This window comes from Periophthalmus magnuspinnatus, chromosome 22 (assembly GCF_009829125.3).
Source record: "Periophthalmus magnuspinnatus isolate fPerMag1 chromosome 22, fPerMag1.2.pri, whole genome shotgun sequence".
Classification (NCBI taxonomy): Eukaryota; Metazoa; Chordata; class Actinopteri; order Gobiiformes; family Gobiidae; genus Periophthalmus; species Periophthalmus magnuspinnatus.
This window is the reverse complement of record NC_047147.1, coordinates 24,894,419-24,911,203: the sequence shown is the minus strand read 5'-3', so window position 1 is coordinate 24,911,203 and position 16,785 is coordinate 24,894,419. Positions and strand designations below refer to the sequence as shown.

Below are 16,785 nucleotides of genomic sequence, written 5' to 3'. Positions count from 1 at the left end.
TCCTGGTTTAATCTTGGTTTAGTCCTGGCTTAGTCCTGGTTCAGTCCTGGCTTAGTCCTGGTTCAGTCCTGGTTCAGTCCTGATTTAGTCCTGGTTCAGTCCTGGTTCAGTCCTGGTTCAGTCCTTTTCTATAAAGAGTTTAAAGATTTAGTGCACGTTGTGAAACTTGAGACTCAGCTCGTTATGACCTCACTAAAGTCGTTAGTGTATTCGCTCAGTCTCTCTGATGTTTTTCTATGACACAAGTGCCCAAGATTAGATTTCTCGAAGTAAAACTCTCCTCCTTCACTCCTCCGCTCTGCTCCTGATCACATTTAAACATCTCAGAGGAGACCGTGAAACCACAGCACTGGGAGCCCGAGGAGACAGGACCCAACACCACAGAAGACGGAAGAGAGACGGTGGACATTTTGTTTTTTCAGTCACAAGTGAAGTCTCAAGTACTATTACTACAAATATCTAAATATTGAAGTAACCAAAAGTCACCTTAATTTACCATGTTAAGATCTCAGAGGAGGAAGTGAAACCACAGCAACGAGAGCCAGAGGAGACAGGACCAAACCAACGAGAGAAGACGATGGCGGACATCTTGTTTTATCAGGCTAAAGATGTACTATGTAACTTTTCGGGGGGGTCCGCCACCTCTTTGTCTCCATCAAAATGCTATGGTTTCACATAGTAACCCTGTCTTTTATTCAGTTACAGGTGTTTTTATTAGGAGATGAGAAAAGTTACATAATGTATCTTTAAAGTGAAGACTGAAGTACTATTACTACAAAATGTAAATATTTATGAGATATAAAGTGCCCATGAAGTACATTTTATGGATAAACGTAAACAAAGAATGTATTAAGACTATATGTAGATCCTAATTATTTCTACTACTACTACTACTACTACTACTACTACCCCTACCCCTGTTACTACTATGAATTCTGTTATTATTGTGGGAACTGCTACTATTACTGCTGCTCTTACTCTGCACATTGTAGTAATATGTGGCGTGTACTAACATATTAACCTCATAAAAGAACAAATACTTCACACCAGATTTAGCCGACGCTCATTTCCATCTGCAGGTTATAAACTATTAAAATACATCTAAGAAAAGTCCAGGATTATAAGTAGAACATTTAGTGGGAGTAAGATTTAGTGAAATTTCTGCTTTTTAACAAATGAAACTCAGAACTGGAAGAACAAAGTGGTCTGAGTGTCCAAGCTGTTTGATAGTAAATATAAATGTCCACATAAAGCAGGATTACAGCGACAGGCCAGTACCAGCAGAACCAGGACGACACATCTACTCTAGCTCAGGCCATAATCCTACTGCGGGCTGCTCAGGAGAACTTATAGACGGGGTATTATGCAAAATTTACTAATCTAGGGATCTCTCCAGCACGGGTGTAGCTAGGATTTTAGCTAGGATAAATAAAAAAAAATTAATAAATAAAATGTTGTCTGAGCAATAATATTAAATGAACAGCAAATATCAATTTTAAATGTAATTGAAGGTAAATTGCACTATATTTAGCCATATATGTGTCTAAATAAATAAATACACATTCATAACACTAATCTAACAAAATAATGGCTGCATCGCTTACAGTTTATATGTAAGAGAATAAAAAAAATAATAGTAAACTAGTAAAAAGTCTACAGGCTGCATGGACTAAAAAAAAACTGTTCAGTAATAAACATAATTACAATACATCAAATATGTGACCCAAAACTGTCTGGAGTAGGTCTGTCCGTTATCAAGAAATTAAAACCATTTTTGACTCGACAATTTTGACTCCTGGAATAAAACGTGATGATTTCGGAGCTGGATAAGGTTTTGTTTAATGATCTATTTCTGGTGCGATTGGCTGTTAGACCCACCCTCCATATTCCCAGTGCACTTTGTCAAACTGACCCAGGATGAGTAGTAAACGGCCCTGTGATTGGACACGTGGGGAGCTGTGTACGTGTGTTCTGACGTTTGATTGGTCAACGTCAACAGCGACATGGCTCTGGTGCGTGTGTGATGTTTTGCTCAGTGTGCAGTAGTGCTGGAGAGTGTTTGATAGAACATGTGCTGTGACCCGGTGCTGTGCATTGTATCTGCTGTATCCTGATCACTCCCAGTCCCTCACACTTTCATGGTAGTAGTTCATTGTTTGAGCTGGTTATGCCCTGTAAGAGCTGATGATTGAAGCAGACTTTAGTGATCTGAGCCTCTGTAGAGTGATCAGACAGTTCAGACAGTGCCACAAAAGTGAAGTACTGTGGCTATTGTAACCATCTGAAACATAGAATGGCATTGAAGCTGGATTTTTGGAGTCCAAGTCACGCTCAAGTCATCATTGATCGGGTCCAAGTCCAAGTCTAGACCAGTCCCAGTGAGTCCCAGTTCACAGAGACTCACCAGACATACAGTGCGGAAAGTATTCAGACCCTCTTAAATTTTTCACTCATTTGTTAAAATCACCCCCAAACACCCCAAATTGACAGAGAATTTTTTTGTTGTTTTTTTTTGTGCAGAATTATTAAAAAAGAAAACCGGAAATATCACACGGCCATATGTATTCATATATTTAACTTGGGTGCTGTCCATTTCTTCTGATGATCCTTGAGATGGTTCTATACCTACACAGAGTGCATCTGTGTTTGATTAAACTGATTGGACTTGCTAATGAAGGCCACACACCTGTCAGCTCACAGTGTCAGAGCAAATGAGAATCATGAGGTCAAAGGAACTGAGCAATCGGGGGAGAAGAGCCTCGGTGAGAGAGGTAAAGAAGAACCCAAACCCACTGTAGCTGAGCTCCAGAGATGCAGTCGGGAGATGGGAGAAAGTTCTAGAAAGTCAACCATCACTGCAGCCCTCCACCAGTCAGGGCTTTATGGCAGAGTGACCCGACGGAAGCCTCTCCTCAGGGGAAGACACATGAAAGCCCACATAGAATTTGTTAAAAAAAAAAAACACTTGAAGGACTCCAAGATGGTGAGCAATAAGATTCTCTGGTCTGATGAGACCAAGATAGAACTTTTTGGCCTTAATTCTAAGCGGTATGTGTGGAGAAAACCAGGCATTGTTCATCATCTGTCCAATACAGTCCCAACAGTGAAGCATGGTGGTGGCGGATCGTGCTGTGGGGTGTTTTTCATCTGCAGGGACAAGATGACTGGTTGCAATCGAAGGAAAAATGAATATGGTCAAGTACAGGGATATCCTGGACGGAAACTTTCTCCGTAGTGCTCAACACCTCAGGCTGGGCCGAAGGTTCACCTCCCAACAAAACAATGACGCTAAGCACACAGCTAAAATAAAGAAGGAGTGGCTTCAGGACAAGTCCATGACTGAATGGTCCAACCAGAGCCCTGACTTAAACCCAATTGAGCATCTCTGGAGAGACCTGAAAATGTCTGTCCACCAATGTTCACCATCCAATCTGAGAGAACTGGAGAGGACCTGCAACGAGGGATGGCAGAGGATCCCCAAATCCAGTGTGAAAAACTTGTTGCATCATTCCCAAAAAGACTCATGGCTGTATTATCTCAAAAGGGGCTTCTACTAAATACTGAGCAAAGGGTCTGAATACTTATGTCCGTGTGATATTTCAGTTTTTCTTTTTTAATAATTCTGCAAAAATTTCAACAATTTTGTGTTTCTCTGTCAATATGGGGTGCTGTGAGGACATTAACGAGGAAAAAATGAACTTAAATGATTTTAACAAATGGCTGCAATATAACAAAAAGTGAAAAACTGAAGGGGGTCTGAATACTTTCCGTGTCCACTGTATGTGTCCCCCCGTAGCAGAAAACACTGTTCACCTCACTACATTTCAGGTTGTTAAAGGAGAAAAGTTTGAGCAGAGTGAAGTCAACTGGAGCTGAAAAGGTCAAAGTTCAGAGGTCAGAGCGCAGCCGAGAGACAGAGCTCATTATAAAAAATACACCTGCACCTCCTGTGTGTCAGATGCCCTCCCAACCTCTTATATGCGTCTGTCAGATGTCCTCCCCAGCAGCTTTAACACAGAATAAGACCCCATAGAAACACGGGGAGGGCATCTGACACACAGGGACACTTAGCTCACAAATTGACCAATATATCACTTACCAACTGCAGACTTTGGGCTTTGCTAATTGCCGTGTTTAACTCTAACATGAGAACAGATGGAGGTGTGTGTACGGAGCTGCGTTTTGCCCCCCTGTGGTCACATGTCATTATCACCACAGGGGAATCATTAAGAGACACTTTCACAGTATTCTCCGCAGGGCTCCAGCGGGTTTGTAATGGACGCCTGTTTTGGGTTTGACTCAGAAACAGCTTTACAGATCTGTGCTTAATGAAATAACTAACATGTCCCAACAGATGGTGGCACGGTCCTGTACTGTATCAGCTAAAAATATCAGCCAATCACAACGCTGTATTCTACTGCAACTTCCACCATTTTACTATTATAATACTATATACTATAATACTACCCTAACACTCCAACAACTACTACTACTACTTACTATTACTGCAACATCTACCACTAACCAACTATCAAGTACTTACTTACTAATAACTCTTATTACTAATACTACTACTACTACTACTAATACAAATACGACTGCAGTAGCCTGGATAATGCATACTAATATAAGCTTAAGTTATATGGTATTCCCTATCCATATGTTTCTCCTTTCCTCTCTTTCTCCCTTTCTATTCCTGCCCCTCTCCCTCTCTTCTCCCTCTCTCTCCTCATATTGATCAATTTGGATTTTTCTATTTGATTTTTTTTTTTTTTAAATCTCAATCTTAAAATTAGATTAATTCCCAGACCTATCTCTCCCCTCTGTCCGTCTCTCCCTCTGTCTCTCCCTCTGTCTCTCCCTCTGTCTCTCCCTCCCTCATCCCTCTTGGATGGATCAACCAATCAGAGAGACACATGCTGTGTTCGGGTCAAAACAAACATGTCTGCTTATATTTGTTCTGAATGATCCAGAGGAGACGTCTTCTGCGTTTGAGAGACACATGCTTCAGATGAGTGTCTGCAGTTGGACGTTCCAAATGAGGACGGGGGTTTGTCACGCCCTATGGCCCCATTGCAGAGACTTATGGATTCAAGGATGTACAGGGGACTGTCTGCTCAGAGAATCAACTCTCCCCCTCTCTCCTCCCTCTCCTCCCTCTCCTCCCTCTCTCCTTCATCTCTCCTCCCTCTCTCCTCTCTCCTCCCTCTCCTCTCTCTCTCCTCCCTCTTCTCTCACTCCTCCCTCTTCTCTTTCTCTCCTCCCTCTCTCCTCCCTCTCCTCTCTCCTCCCTCTCTCTCTCCTCCCTCTCCTCTCTCTCTCCTCCCTCTCTCCTCCCTCTCTCCTCCCTCTCTCCTCCCTCTCCTCTCTCCTCCCTCTCTCTCTCCTCTCTCCCCCCTCTCTCCTCCCTCTCTCTCTCCTCTCTCCCCCCTCTCTCCTCCCTCTCTCCTCTCCTCCCTCTCCTCTCTCTCCTCCCTCTCTCCTCTCCTCACACTCCCCCTCTCTCCTCCCTCTCTCCTCCCTCTCCTCCCTCTCTCTCTCTCCTCCCTCTCCGCGCGCCCCCCTCTCTCCTCCCTCTCTCCTCCCTCTCTCTCTCCTCCCTCTCCTCCCTCTCTCCTCTCCTCTCCCTCCCTCCCTCTCTCCTCCCTCTCTCCTCTCTCCCTCTCCTCTCCTCCCTCTCTCCCCCCTCTCTCCCCCCTCTCTCCTCCCTCTCTCCTCCCTCTCTCCCTCTTCATAGCTCTTATGTGCTCATATTAAACTCGTCAGGGTCTGTTCCAGGTTGATTTTGTCAGACAAGTTAAAGAGACGAGGAGCAGAACTCGGAGCAGCTCAAGCATCAAAAATATCATGAATAATTTAACCAGACTCCCTCTGCTGTCGGGACCAGGACGAAGGGAAAGAGGCTCAGATGAAACTTAGAATTAGGGTTTACAGCTCATTTGGACTGGGGTTGTCATGATACTGACATTTCAAACTCGACTTTGGTACTAAGAAATAGACTCATTACTCAATACTGATTCTGATGCCACGATGACAATTTATTATTTAGACAATGGAATGTGATTTTCAACATTATTAAAATTAAATATATTCTCATGTGTGTTATATGTGTGTACTCCCTCAGAGTGCAGTAGGTTCATAGTGGTCCATGTGTGTAAACTAGTCTATGTGTCTTTTACTTCTGATACAGCTCAAGATCATCATTGCTGACTCTGCTCCTCTGGCTCTGCTCCTCTAACTCTGCTCCTCTAACTCTGCTCCTCTGGCTCTGCTCCTCTGGCTCTGCTCCTCTGACTCTGCTCCTCTGACTCTGCTCCTCTGGTTCTGCTCCTCTGGTTCTGCTCCTCTGGCTCTGCTCCTCTGACTCTGCTCCTCTGGCTCTGCTCCTCTGCTCCTCTGGCTCTGCTCCTCTGGCTCTGCTCCTCTGGCTCTGCTCCTCTGGCTCTGCTCCTCTGTCTCCTTGGGGCTCAGTTCATTCACAGGTTACATTAGTTTGTACAGTCTGAGTTTTCAGGGACAAAGTGACAGCAGAAATATGTGGCCATGACTTTGTCTCCACAGCCTAGAGTTAGTATTACAGAGCAGACTGCAGGCTCCAATGTCCTGTCTCTGGTCCTGTCTCTGCTCCTGTCTCTGCTCCTGCCTCTGCTCCTGTCTCTGGACCTGTCTCTGGACCTGTCTCTGGTCCTGTCTCTGGTCCTGTCTCTGGACCTGTCTCTGGTCCTGTCTCTGGACCTGTCTCTGCTCCTGTCTCTGCTCCTGTCTCTGGACCTGTCTCTGCTCCTGTCTCTGGTTCTGTCTCTGCTCCTGTCTTTGGTCCTGTCTCTGGTCCTGTCTCTGGTCCTGTCTCTGGTCCTGTCTCTGGACCTGTCTCTGCTCCTGTCTCTGGTCCTGTCTCTGGTCCTGTCTCTGGTCCTGTCTCTGGTCCTGTCTCTGGTCCTGTCTCTGGTTCTGTGAACACTGATGTGTTTCTTTAGTGGTTCATGTTTTAACCAGAGACTGAACTCAAACTCTTCTGTTTAAAGAGGAGGTCATATTAACATATTTAATAAGTTTCAGTTTCAGTTTTGAGTTCCCCATCCCTTTACTCTCCGCACTGAGTCACTCCCCCTTCAGACCGCAATCACAACACAATCAGCTGCATCTCACTAACAAAACCACTGCTCATCACATCAGGTTTCCCAAGTTGCTGTGTCATGTTTTTGTTTATTTACAGAGAATTGTCGTGTGGGAGAGTAGGGGACACAGGCTTGTGGGCGGAGCATTGCACAGAATCTTACAGCTAACCTAAAATACTCAAACATGCACGGATGACATCTAAAACCACTGCAGGTATGTTTTCGATAACTGAACAACATTACAACGGAAAGCTACAGAAAGAATCCTTCAGACGAGCACTTCACACTGATGGCTGAAGTGCCACAACAGCAGAACAAGCTGAAGAATCAAACTTGAGTTAAATCCAGTTGAGAGAAAAGCTGACATCTTTCTCTCCACAAACGCACAAAGCGCCTAGATCACATGAGCCCAATACAACAAACAGACTGAGGAGCACCAAAGACTATCTCCATCCCACTGCTCCGGCTCTAAGATGGTGGCTCCTTAAATATCTGCTCTCTTTTGGTTTTCCTGCCAGTGTTTTGGTGAATGTCCCAGGATCCTGTGGTTAGAGTCGCTCTAGACTCTTTAATAATGAATGAGACTCCCTCAGTTACATAAGAACTCAACCACCAGAGCTGAGCTTATCCACAAACCGCACATGAACAGGGACGAAAGTCAACGAGTTTGACACGACCTAAACCTCAGACTCTCAGACGTTTATAAGAATAAAGCAGATTGTAAAAGCCAAATTAGACTTTGCACTGTCATCTAGAAGTAGATTAAAACACCTTCATAATTGATTGCAGCTAATGTTATCAACAGTCCCTGGAGGTGTGATGCTAACTGTAGGCACTGCTCTGTCTGAAGCTTTGTTACTCAAGTTAGACTTTAATCTAAGCTTCATTTTAACACAATCGAGCCAGAAGAAACTGATTTAACTGGAAGCAACAGGTGAGCTGATTTGTGCTGTTAAACACGTTTTTAGTAAGATAATGAGGGAACACATAACAACATAAAAGTAGCATATTTTATGTAACGTTTATGGTGGGCAGTTTGTCACTTGCTTGTCTCCATGGAGATGTTACTGCTTTGCCTGGAATGTTCCACAGTATGGCATTTTGCAATACTTTACTATACTAAACTATATATATATATATATATATACTGTGGAATATTCTAGCCTACGCACTAACATCTCCATGGAGACAAACAGGCGACAAACCCAGAAACGCCAGAAAAAGCTCCACAGCGTAGCTTTACTCACATCCGACCATCATCATGGCGACGGAGAAGATCTTTTCTCCGTCGGTGGTTGGGGCGATGTTTCCAAAGCCGATGGTGGTCAGGCTGGTCATGGTGAAGTACAGGGAGGTGATGTACAGAGAGTGTTTCCCGGGACCTCCCTCCCACCTCCCAGATCCACTGCTGTTAAACCTGTACGGAGAGCCCATACTCAGGGCCAGCTGGTACAACCAACTGTCCGACTTTATGCTGTTGGTCATCTCATCGATCACCTCGTAGTCCCCGATACTGTACCTGCAAAAGAGGAGAGAGGAGGGGACGTGTAACTCGAGAACAGTAAAAAGTGAAAAGTCCAGTTTGCAGAATAGGTTTGATTTAAGTATAATATATATTTAATTAACAGAAATGGCACAAGATAAAACTACACTAGATTGTGCACATGGAAAAAAAGAGCTTGTGCTTTGGAGGAGGAATATTTTAAGCCCTGGTGAGTTGCATCTCTTGAAAAATTGGCTACAGTTACAGTAAATATTTTAAATAAATAAAAAACATAAGGCCAAAATTGTGAACTAAACTGCACAATTTATTTATACTACATTATATTGAAATGTTGTGTTGTTTCGTTCCATCCTTTTTGTTTAACAGTATGACTCTTGTGTATGTTTTTTTAGATATTTATGGAGAAAGGGAGAAATCTCTAGATAATTCAAACGTGCAAGGATGACATCTAAAACCTCTCGCATGTTTTTGATGAGGGAACAACACTGTAACATAGAAGAAAGTAAAAAAAAAACACAAAAAAAACACTGATTTTGCATAATACCCCGTCTTTAATCTAATGTAATCTCACAGTTTGATGAGACAGAGCTCTGACAGCTGCTCCAGGCCTCTGTGTACAATAGCATTAGCACATTAGCATTAGCCACATTAGCATATCGCTGAGTGTGAAATAAAACTGAGCAGATGCTGTCTCACACCGAGAGTCATTTAGAAACATCAGGAGAATTTAAGACAAGCCCGAACAGCCTCGAGATATGAAAATACAACACAGTGCATTATAATAAAGCAGAGGTGGGGTTAGGAACAAATAATGAAGGGTTACTTCAAAATAAATGTCGTAGACCTGCTTTAGACCTGCTTTAGACCTGCTTTAGTCCTGCTTTAGTCCTGCTTTAGTCCTGCTTTAGACCTGCTTTAGTCCTGGTTTAGTCCTGCTTTAGTCCTGGTTTAGTCCTGCTTTAGTCCTGCTTTAGACCTGCTTTAGACCTGCTTTAGTCCTGCTTTAGTCCTGCTTTAGTCCTGCTTTAGACCTGCTTTAGTCCTGCTTTAGTCCTGCTTTAGTCCTGCTTTAGTCCTGCTTTAGACCTGCTTTAGTCCTGCTTTAGTCCTGCTTTAGTCCTGCTTTAGTCCTGCTTTAGTCCTGCTTTAGTCCTGCTTTAGTCCTGCTTTAGACCTGGTTTAGTCCTGCTTTAGACCTGCTTTAGACCTGCTTTAGACCTGCTTTAGTCCTTCTTTAGACCTGGTTTAGTCCTGCTTTAGTCCTGCTTTAGACCTGCTTTAGACCTGCTTTAGTCCTGCTTTAGTCCTGCCTTAGTCCTGCTTTAGTCCTGCTTTAGACCTGCTTTAGTCCTGCTTTAGTCCTGCTTTAGACCTGCTTTAGACCTGCTTTAGTCCTTCTTTAGACCTGGTTTAGTCCTGCTTTAGACCTGCTTTAGACCTGGTTTAGGCCTACTTTAGACCTACTTTAGACCTGCTTTAGTCCTGCTTTAGACCTGCTTTAGACCTACTTTAGACCTACTTTAGACCTACTTTAGACCTGCTTTAGTCCTGCTTTAGACCTGCTTTAGACCTACTTTAGACCTACTTTAGACCTACTTTAGTCCTACTTTAGACCTGCTTTAGACTAGGTTTGTTTATAGACAATATGGAGGCGACAGTGGCTCCGTGGTTACTCACGTGACAAGACACTTCCTCCACATTGCTTAGTATGAATGTGGTGCATGAGTGTTGGTGGTGGTGGGAAGGGCCAACGGTGTAGATTGATAGACTTACTCTCATCAGTCTGCCCCAGGACAGCTGTAGCTACAGAAGTATGTGGTACAGTGTAAGGCGTTATTAATATTTACCAGATGCATGCAAGCCAGTGTGCAACCAGTCCAAACACACAGACGAGCAGAACCAGCACCGCGGCTCCGTACTCCAGATAATGGTCCAGTTTACGAGCAACACGTCCCAAACGAAGCAACCGGACCACCTTAAGAGAGCTGAATAGGGAGGAGATGCCCTAAAGAGGAGAGAGACCGGGTTTAGAACAGGTTTAGACCTGGTTTAGACTGGGGTTAGACCTGGTTTACACTGAGTTTAGTCCTGATCCAGACCACAAGACCCAAAAGGAGCAACCGGACCACCTTTACTGTTTTTCTCTTGGTTTAGTCCTGGTTCGTCCCAAATACAGTCCTGTTTTAACTTTTAATTCTAGTTTAGGGTTGGTTCGGTCCTTTCTTATATATCTAGTTTAGCCCTGGTTTAATCCTTGTCCTGTCCTAGTTTAACCATGATTTAGTCCTTTTTAGTCCTGGTTTAGTCCTGATTCAGACTGGGTTTAATCCTGATTTAGACTTGGTTCAGTCCTGGTTTAGACCTGGTTTAGACCTAGTTAAAACCTAGTTAAGTTCTGGTTTAGTCCTAATTTAATCCTTCTTTAGTCCTAGTTCAGTCCTGGTTTAATCCTGGTTCAGTGCTGATTTAGTCCTGGTTTAATCTTGGATTAGTCCTGGTTCAGTGCCGGTTTAGACCTGGTTTAGACCTGGTTTAGACCTGGTTTAGTCCTGGTTCTTGGACAGTTGTGTAGGAGTGCATATTTTTCCAGTTTTAAGAGACAGCAGAGAAGTGTGACGCGTTCAGGAGCTTTTTAAAGAAACTCAGAGTCTGCTGCCAAAACTTCAAACTCAGAGAGAGAAGGAACAAAGAGAGACTGGAATCTAACCCACAACCTTCTCACTGAGAGGAGGAGATAGGATAACCACTCTGCCACAGCACCACACTCTGGAACATTCCAGGCAAAGCCACACTCTCCATGGAGACCAGCTGTTCTTTAGTGCAGATTTGTCGGTGCACGTGGCTGGTGCTGTTCCAGGACAGAGTTTTGATGGCTGCTTTGTACATGTGGTTGTTTTTAGCTCATATAAAACCTTAAATTAATTAACTTTGTCTCCACGTGTCCAATTAAAACATATTTAGTGTCAGTGTTACTTACATCAGCAGAAAACCAACGACACACGTCATGATAAAGCTGTTCTAAATATGAGGCTGGTGGTTCAGTTCAAACTCGTGAGTCGTGCTTGTGCCGCCCTGTCCCCGTATGAAGACTCTTCATGGAGGGATTTTTGTGCAAATACTATGGAACTTTTCTAGTGGAGGGTCACCCACGTTTTTGTCTCCATAGAGATGTTGTTGCTTTTCCTGCAGTGCTACACAGAATGGCATAAAACGTACGTATTTCTATGGAGACGCCACCAAGCCAAGTTACAGGTCAGATCTAGGGAGAGGTGACCCTACTCACAATAAGAGTGGATGTTTTTCAAGATATTTTTGAGCAATAAAACACCTGTAAGTGAATATATCCAAAATGTATCATTTTAACACTATCCATGGGTTTCATAATGATAAAAAATTAGACAGTTGTCATAGCAATTAAATATTTTTAACTAAATATTATGTCTTTTGAATGGGAAAAACTTCTCAAAATGGTACATTAAATAAGAAGCTGAAACCCATGTATATGTCAGATCTGTGGAGAGGTGACCCCACTCACAGTAAGGATGCATGTTTTTCAAGGAATATTAAGCGATAAAAACATTTAAATACATCCAGTTTAATGCCATACTGTGAAACAATCCAGGCAGAGGGATAACATCTCTATGGAGACAAGCAGGAAGCTTTCCTGGCATCCAGAAAACACACTTCATCAATACTTTATGAAGATGTGAGTCTGGTCACTGGTGAATCACGTCCGTCCATATCTAAACAAATATGTCTGCTTAAAGGAAAAGTATGACAGGAGACTGGAAAACATGTCAGATTTCTGCAGTTTTCTTTGGAGGTGAGGGAAATGTGATTTTGTTCAAACTCATGGGTGACCAATGAACTGATTGGACATGTTTGTATGACACGATGGAGCGAGAGGGGACCAGACTGATACACTTTCAAGAAATACAGAGTCTGAGACAGACATTAGTGTGGATTTACCAGGGAAGCATTAAACAGAAAAGAAACTATCTAGGCAAACAATAACATCTCCATGGAGACAAGCAGGTGGTGGATACCATTCAGGAAAGTTCCACAGTGCAGCTTTAAACACTATGTAAAAGGTTCTCTCACCTCGTCGACATTCTCGAAGGCGTTGATGATGTCGTAGGGCAGACAGGACAGAAGATCTATCACAAACCAGGTCTTCAGATAGTTCATGCGGATGAGCTTTGGGTCTGAGATCACCTCTCCTCCAGGTCCTACAAACGTGGTGTGGAAGTTTAACACTATATCCACTAGAAAGATGACGTCCACCACACTGTCCAGAACCAGCCAGGTCACGTTGTTCTGCTTGGTCTTGAAGGACACGTTGTATGGGACCATGATGGCCGTGTAGAATGTGAGGATGAGGATGACCCAGTCCCAGGTGGTCTTAAAGGTGCAGTAGTGAAGGATGATATGAGGAGGGGTCTTAGGAGCCTCCTGTTTGTACTGAGGCAGGATGTCCGAGTTCAGCTGCAGAACCTGTAGAGGAGGAGAGGACAGATAGAGACAGGCCTGTCAAGGCAATTAATTTACTATTACTTATTAATCTATGCTAGATTAACAATATGTTTTCAGGCTCAATATTTATGACGTGCACCTTTTCTTCAAACTAGTGGAGAATTTGTGCTTCATTTTATGTAAAATTAGGCCCATACGATCACATTTGGGCTGTAGATGGTCCAACTCCAGCTAGTTTAGTGTTCCATTGTATTTATTTATATACAGTTTACCACATTATGTTTAATATGATTCTTCATTGTGATTATTCAGTTGGAACTACTGGGGAACTTAAGTCATCTGATTCAAACTTTTTTTCTAAAAGTGTATTGTAAAAGCAGAACTTTAAGACAAAATCATACAGGTCGACACTATTTTCATAATTTGCTGTCCAAAGCTGTTTTTTTCGCACCATTTTGGTCCAACTTACTAATGTAAACAAACTTAAAATCTGAAGGAAACATGTATCAACTGTCCAAATATCAGTTTTAAATATGTTTTAAGTCATTTGAACGTTATCTTTAAGCCTTGTTATAATGTTGTTACCTCCTCAAAAACATATCTGAAGTTGCGTTTTGTTTCATTTACACGTTTGAGGAATCCTGCATTATTAGTCTGTAACATCTCCAAAGGTTTATTACTCGTTAATTCCAGTATTTCAGTCTGGCTTCTCTCTGGACTATAATGGTTATAATGGTTGCTTTACCTCAGCGAGTCGGCTCTGCTTGTGGCACTCGTGTTTGCTCAGAGGGGGCGCCAGCTGCTGCAAACTGTTCCTGTTTGTGGTCAGAGCGCGGGTGAGGCGGGCAAACTTTGTCCAGCCTGGAGAAAGAACAACATAATCACTTTAAAATGTATAAATAAAAGATAACTACAAAACCAGATACAACGAACAAACTTCATCCAGCCTGGAGCGTCTTTCCACCTTCAAGGCTCAAAGCACTTTACATCAAGCAACTACTCACACACACACATACACACACACACATACACACACACACACACACCAGTGCACACAGACACTTGCCCAAAGACACAACAACATCATCTGTGGAGCTGGGATCGCACCGTCAACCTGTGGGCCAGTGGATCTGACCACTCAACCAGTGAGGTTTATGTCAAAAGTGGGATTCGGACCACAAACCTTCAGATCAGTTAACCAACACTCTACCAACTGAGCCACTGTTGTAATACACTTCTATGAGGTAAAAGAGGAGGGTATTTTACTTTTATGGGGTATTAAAGAGGGTGTATTTACTTCTATGGAGTATTAAAGAGGGTGTATTTACTTCTATGGGGTATTAAAGAGGGTGTATTTACTTCTATGGGGTATTAAAGAGGGTGTATGTACTTCTATGGGGTATTAAAGAGGGTGTATTTACTTCTATGGGGTATTAAAGAGGAGGTATTTACTTCTATGGGGTATTAAAGAGGGTGTATTTACTTCTCTGGGGTATTAAAAAGGAGGTATTTACTTTTATGGGGTATTAAAGAGGGTGTATTTACTTCTATGGGGTATTAAAGAGGCGGTATTTGACTTCTATGGAGTATTAAAGAGGGTGTGTTTACTTCTATGAGGTATTAAAGAGGAGGGTATTTGACTTTATTTACATCACTGTGTTTATTGTTTAGAAAATGCTGTATTCACCCAAAACAATGTATTACACGTTTAATAAGTTTCAGTTTCATTTTAACCTCCATTTGCTCTCCACGATAAGTCACTCCCCCTTCAGAGCGCTATCACACAGCAGTCAGTTTGCATCCCACTAATGAAACTACTGCATAAAATATGAATACATTTATATAAATAGTTTTGCACAAATACAAATCTCCTGTTTGATCTAAATGTGTTGACAGTGGCTGGTTGCTAGTTCCACTTTGTTATATACTGATGTTGTGTCTTTTGGCAAGACACTTCACACATCTGATTTATGTTAAGGTGTTTGTTAAGTGTGATTGTGATTCTGTCTTTTGAATGGAGAAAAGTCCTCAAAATGGTGCCTATAAACCAAAAATAAGAAGCCTTAAAAATAGGCAGATTATTTTACATTGTAATAGTTTTTTCCCCTGCAATTTGAGATCATTATGTTCAAATTCTACTGATTTGTCTAAAAATAGAACTTTGTAGTACACATAACCAAAATTCAGATGGTCCCTCACATGTTTTAGCCTCGTCTCTCGCTATGTATAATTATGATATTTTTAGCTCTTCCTACAGTTTAAGCCATTTTCCAGGAGCGTAACTGTCTTTCACACTTTTGTTGTCATATTTACAGCTCAAACTGCTGCGTAGTGAAGCCTTTAGATGAACAAAAGTGGATTATGTAAGAGAAACATGTAGAGGTGATAGGTTAGCTTACGTGAGCACAGTGTTAGCGATGCACAGACAGCAAACACATGTAAGGCTATAGTAAATGTGATGGAAATGCCTTATGTGCAAAACCAGACTCCACAGGGGGTGTGTTTAACAAAGACCTCTGTAAAAAAGAAGATTCAGACATATATTTAGATTTAAACTTTGCAAAATCGACAAAAAAACTTACCACATAAAGCACAGCAGGACATGGATTTGATGTTTTTACAATATTACAGGTTTTTATGGAAAAGTATTGCAAGAGATTAGCAATTTATGTTATGTTGCTGCCCGTGTTCAACCAGATTTTTATCAGAATCTTAAATATTGTTGTGTTAAATATATTTTAGCGAAATGGATTTTTCTCCATGTTCTAACATTGTTCCCTCATTAAAAACATTAAGTCTGAAGAGGTTTTAGATGTAATCCATGTATATTTGAGTAATCACTCGCAGGCCCTATTCAAACCCTCTTTACAGTTACCTGCACGAGCCTGTACGAGGCTCCGCCCACAAGCTGCACCCACGCTCCCACACGACAATTCTCCATAAATAAACAAAAGCATGATACAAAACTGTACACTACAACTTGACAAACCTGATGTGATGTGCAGTAGTTTCATTTGTGGGACGCAGCTGATTGTGTTGTGATAGTGCTCTGAAGGAGGAGTGACTTAGCACAAAGAGCAAACAGATGGTATAGCATTTTGAAAACGATAAACAGTAACATGGTGATGTAAATGTGTTATGTGTTAGCAGCGAATACCCCATAGAATTAAAAATACCCCCTGTCCTAGAATTCCGTAACCTTTAACCTTTAACCTGACAAAGGTAAATAACTTCCTCTTCTCTGACCTTTGTAAATTCCTGTCGTCAGTGTTATTTGACCAAAAAAAAAGCCTCTTATAGACGACCTCATACGTGGCATCAGGGGCTTTCTGTGCTCTGAGCCCGGAGTGGAGTTCTCTTCACCTCCACTGAAGCGTGCAGCCATTTTAAACTTATATCCCTCTATATGTGACCCATAATGCACCAGGGGCGAAAGAGGAGGAGAGGAGAGCATGAGCGGAGTAAGGAGGGAGAGAGAAGTGGAGAGGAAGAGAGAGGAAAGAGGGGATGAAGAGAAGTAAGAGAGAGGGAGAGAGGGTGGGGGGAAGAGAAGTGAAACAAAAAGAGGGGAGGAGGGAGAGAGGTAGGGAGCGGGGAGGAGGGGGGAGAAAGAGGGAGAGATGGGAGATTATGTGGAGAGAGAAAGTGATGGAGAAAGAGGGTAGAAGGAAGAGTGGGAGATATGTGGGG

The 16,785-nt window shown here is 42.5% G+C and overlaps 1 protein-coding gene across 1 annotated transcript in view; it reads right to left on the bottom strand.

Annotated features, from left to right (window-relative positions):
• kcnh5b (potassium voltage-gated channel, subfamily H (eag-related), member 5b) overlaps window positions 1-16,785 on the bottom strand; it is an 84,029-nt gene that overhangs the window by 46,839 nt on the left and 20,405 nt on the right. Inside the window, exons 5-8 of the mRNA XM_033987799.1 lie at window positions 13,841-13,956; window positions 12,724-13,116; window positions 10,470-10,627; window positions 8,366-8,637 (exon numbers count right to left, since the gene is read on the bottom strand). Of these exons, the coding sequence (XP_033843690.1) occupies window positions 8,366-8,637; window positions 10,470-10,627; window positions 12,724-13,116; window positions 13,841-13,956 (939 nt within the window). The remainder of the gene's footprint in view (window positions 1-8,365; window positions 8,638-10,469; window positions 10,628-12,723; window positions 13,117-13,840; window positions 13,957-16,785) is intronic.